The 4,862-nt window shown below is 37.6% G+C and overlaps 1 protein-coding gene across 1 annotated transcript; it reads right to left on the reverse strand.

The window, feature by feature from the left end:
• Nucleotides 1-399: 399 nt before the first annotated feature.
• Nucleotides 400-3,557, reverse strand: LOC118755879 (probable cytochrome P450 6d5). The gene is made up of 6 exons (XM_036490684.1): nt 2,891-3,557; nt 2,676-2,828; nt 1,396-1,592; nt 1,081-1,314; nt 767-1,009; nt 400-688 (listed from the first exon to the last, which is right to left on the reverse strand). Exons 1-6 carry the CDS (start codon nt 3,418-3,420, stop codon nt 510-512), a joined length of 1,536 nt encoding a protein of 511 aa, XP_036346577.1. The 5' UTR covers nt 3,421-3,557; the 3' UTR covers nt 400-509.
• Between the last annotated feature and the right edge of the window lie 1,305 nt (nt 3,558-4,862).

The raw sequence follows: 4,862 nt of genomic DNA on the forward strand, positions 1-4,862 counted from the left end.
TAGCCCAAGTTCGCTCTGGCTACTGCAGCAGGCTAAACTCTTACCTGTGTAGGCTAAACGCGGATGTGCCGAATGAATGTCCGGCATGCGGAGAGACCCCTCACGACTCGAAACATCTCTTCGCATGCCCGGAAAACACTACAACCCTAACGGCGTCGTCCCTGTGGACCGACCCCATAGAGGCTGCACGCTTCTTGGGCTGCCATTAGTGGAACTCGACGACAACGACTGAGATATCTGCCGATCTGGGCGGGGTTGTTGTAGCCGCTACAACAATAAAAACAACAACTTGACACTTGCCGCTAGAGCATTCTTAATGTTTTTTCTGCCTCTTAGTTCGCTTCGCAAAACCTTTCGCTGCGCCAAATTCATTCGCTTCCCAAGTGATAATGCCACCTGTAAAGTATCTTACAAAGATTTACACACTTATATTTATTTGTTTAAGTAAAAGAAAAAACAGTTGCTTTAAGGAACATATCTACATATCTATGTATCTTAAAAAGTTTAACTTATGCGACCTGCGATGCTTTCCGTTTCGATAGACGCACATTTACGCCACCTTTGGCCTGGATGGGTATGCCGAAGTTAGCAATTTCTATCTCTTTACGAACTGGATTTAATTCGATATTGAAATTGAGCAGAAGCTTCGCTAAGGCAACTTTGGCGTTTACTCTGCCCATGCGTTGTGCTGTGGATAAGACAAAAATATGTACTTACATAATTACTTTTGCTGGTTTCAAATAACATTTTGAAGTGCATCAATTACCAATACAATGCCTTGGGCCTTCACCAAATGGCATAAATGCAGTGGCATCGTATTCTTTTTTCTCGAATCGCTCAGGATACCAACGCATAGGGTCAGGGAAATATTGTGCATCGCGATGCAATCCCAATAACGGAATAATAATGGGTGTACCCTTTTTGATCACCAGCTCGCTATTTGGAATTGGATAGTCCTGGGTGCACTGTCGATTGAGAATTGGCAAAGCTGGATACTTGCGTGTTGTTTCTGTACAAAAAAAAAAAAACACAATAAACAGTTAATAAAAGCATATAAAGAAAACTACACTTTAGACTTACCCATTATACACAAATCCAAGTATTTCATATCCTGTATCGCGTCATATGAGAACTTATTGCCATGTTTTTCCAACACCTCTCTAACATCGCGCTGTGCCTTTTCCAACACTTCGGGGTATTGCGCCAGCTCAAAGGCGGTAAAGGCAACAGTGGAAGCAGTTGTCTCATAACCCGCCACATAAAAGAGGAACAAATTGGAGGCAATGATTTCGATGGACATGTGCTTGGGCCCATCTGATGTGCCATTCAAGTGTAATGAGTGAAAAGTAAAAGTTATGAAATTATTAAATTATTCAGTGCGCTTGAAATACACACCCTTTCCAGCTTTTGCGGACCAGTCATTGTCGTCATCGTTAATTTGCCCTTTGTTGCGCAGTTGCATTAGCAGCTGGAGCATATCTTTGCGTGAGATATTTTGCTCTTCGCGCATTTTTATGGTGCGTTGTACAATCTCCCGCATCATATTCGGTGCCTCTTCACGCCAGCCGAAACGTATGAACAGCTTCTCCAAGCTATGGAGTAAACATCAATGTGTACTTGTGTAATAAAGTAACGCTAATCTTTTAAATTTATTTGTGATAACAAATGTCTTATCAATAGCGAATGGCTGGTAGATTTGAACATTTTTTTTGCGATAATAATAAATGCACACATTTGTAAATAGAACTCATTAGATTAAAATAGATTGCTATACGTACATATAAATTGATTAGAATTCCACTTATATCTGAATGGCAACGAGAACTTGACATTTTTTTAGTTCATTTAGGTTAGTGCCTTTTTCCGCAAACACGAAAAAAAAACAATGGCGAGGGGGGGTGCGAGGGGGGGGATTTTGAAATATCAAAAGCTGATATTTTTGATAATGGACCGAATATTTTATGCAAACCCCACTGTTTGCAATGCACAGTTATGCTATTCAGCTCACACATTCACGCAGATTCTTTGGCATTTTTTACTTACGAGATTCAATGTTGACTGACTGATCATGGTAGTAGATATCATGGTAGAATATCAGTCAACTGTTTCCAGTATGTAGAAGAAGGAGAAAGTTACAGGCTGGCGAAACATGGGGAAGTTTAATTATCAGGTAGACGTAATTTTCGAGTAAACACTCAAAACGTCATTCTTGACAACTTCGTCTCTGAATTGCGGAAAAGATGTGAAGCATATGAAAGGATTCACGAAAAATTTACAGTTATTATCTACTGAATTCGGCAATCTAAATTTCAGCGAAATTCGTAAAAGATCAGAACGTTTAAGTAAAATGTATAACTCGGACCTCGAATCTTTAGTGAATAATGTGCACTTCCACACGTATTGCTCTGAAAAAAAGATGGAACGTAATTCTAGGTAGGTTAAAGATAAAAGAGCGGCATTTTTCACAGGGCACATGGCCGCATTTTAATTAAGTAAATCCAGCCCTGTGTATATGTACATATGTATGTACAGTATATTCATCAGCTATACTAAAACCCCCTGAAGTGCTACTCGATTGATAAGTGAAATAGATATGTATAATTTTAAAAATAATTAATAATTTACTTTCTCGTATACTTTTTATTGCTGCTATTTACCACTGCTTTTTAACTCACCCAGGATATAAAAATTGACAAGTTCCCCGCACCACACTTCCAAATGTGGGTTCATTGATTTTGCGGCTAACATTCAGCATAACATTATTTGGCTCCACAAAGCTGTTTACTTCCAGCCCAAAAAACACTGAGGCAATTATGTCTATGGCATAGCTAAAAATTTTAAATCAAAAATGCAAAAATATTTCGAATAAAATTGAAAATTAGCCACTCACGTGCTCATTAGTTTCTTCAATTCCACTTCCTTAGCACCCTCGTCCGGCAGTTGTCCATTTAAATAGTTTACCATTTTATCACCAACATCTTCCACCGTACCAAACATCGCCTTCAATTTGCCCGATGTGAATAAAGGAGTCATTGTGACGCGTAAGCTTTTCCAATCCTGCCCTTTCAAAAAGAAAAGACCACCACTTGATTGTGGATCCTTTTCATCGTCCACATGCACACCGCGATCGTGAAAGCTCTCAAAATCCCTTACTAATATATTTTTCACCAGCTGAGCATCACGCACAAGCAAGGCAGGACGTGTCATAAGGTAAATGCCGAGCACTTTGTCCTTGGTAGTGCGATAGACATCGTAGACAGCAATGCCTAAGGAAGCTTCGCGCTTAAAAACTTTGTCGAGCACAGCAAATGGGATTTTGGGCTCGTAATAAGGGAAGCCCTTGCGTTGCCAGTAGGTGTAATTCCATTTGATGTAGAAAAATGCGAGCGTACAAGCGGCAATTAATAGCAGAAGAAACATATTGATTGCAGCGAAATAACTTTGCTGCAGGAGTCACTGATTTAAGTAGAAGCAAAGCGCAGTAGAAACTGACCGTCTATGCTCTAATTTGCTACATTTTATACGAGTATATAATAATAATAGACGCCGCTATCTGGGCAATTTACGATGAGGTTGTTCACTAAATGTGAAATTTTCGTTTGCAATTTCGAGCAGATGTCGTTTCCATTATAGATAGCAGCCTAAAAGTGCACACAATCAAGTACTAAGGTGTGTGGCAGAAGATTTCTAAGCACTCAACGGTTAAAAAAAAAGAATAATCGGCAAGATTTCTTTTTTTGGGACATTCGAAAATATACATAATTAAATGTTTCGAGATTGTCGAATCTGTACAAAATTTTCTCATGTTTTTTTAGGATTATTTCGGGGCTTCGGGATATTTCGTGTAGTACGTTACCAGATTATTTTAAGAACTTTGGCATTTTTTCCCTATTTTTTTTTTTGTGCTACATGAACACGCCTAATGTTGTTATCATTTATTTATTTACGTTTATTTATTTATTGTAGGTCGTTTGATTGTAAGCACGGCTGGCTCTATGTATATTTGTTTATTTAGTATGTATTTATTTTATTATTGCTGTTATTGTAAACTTAATGGGAGACTGTGAGGAGAATTTAGAAATGATATTATTTCTACTATGTATGCATTTACAGCGCGATTAAAAGATGTTTTAAGTGTGACTACGTAGTAGCTAGTAGAGAGTGCAATTTGGTAAACATAGTACATACGTTTACTGGGTTTGTAGTTACAGTAGTACAGCTGACTGTATTTGTATACTTAGTCGGGCTAGCTCAGTGGATGATGTAATCTCATTCGTAAGGCAGTCGGTTCTACATGCTCAAGTTTTTTTCCCAACAAAGGACTGTTGTTTAGCGATCAAATCTTGTTAAGGTTAAGTGTGAACTTTTCACTTCATCTTTTCTGATTTACTTGTAATCGAAAATACTACGAACTTGTCTTTACCTTCATACGGACCTTATTTCCGCAAACGAATCCATTTCACAAAAACCGCATTGCTATTCGATTTTTTCAGGGAAATTTCGACTCAAATTACAGTGACTCAAACAAATGACCACGTGTTGTTTTTTTTTAATATTCGTATTATTTTTCCGGCACATTTTTTTTTTGTTATTTTTATATGAAAATATCGTCTAAGCTTTAACCAAAACCTTGTAAATCACAGTTTCAAACTTTATACAAAATTTAGGAAAATTCAACAAATTTTCTTCAAGATTTCAACTTTTTATTCTGAATTTTTAGAAAATGTTTGGGTATGCAGTTTTATAGCTCATACAATTTTAGTCTAATGAAGTGCAAGTTTTAAACGCGTAAAAAGTATGGTTGATTTTTGAGATTTTTTTTGCGGCTACTCTTTCGGGGTTTTTAATATAACAAGCGCAAC

Source organism: Rhagoletis pomonella, unplaced genomic scaffold (genome assembly GCF_013731165.1).
Source record: "Rhagoletis pomonella isolate Grant_MI unplaced genomic scaffold, Rhpom_1.0 Rhpom_scaffold_07764, whole genome shotgun sequence".
Taxonomy (NCBI): domain Eukaryota; kingdom Metazoa; phylum Arthropoda; class Insecta; order Diptera; family Tephritidae; genus Rhagoletis; species Rhagoletis pomonella.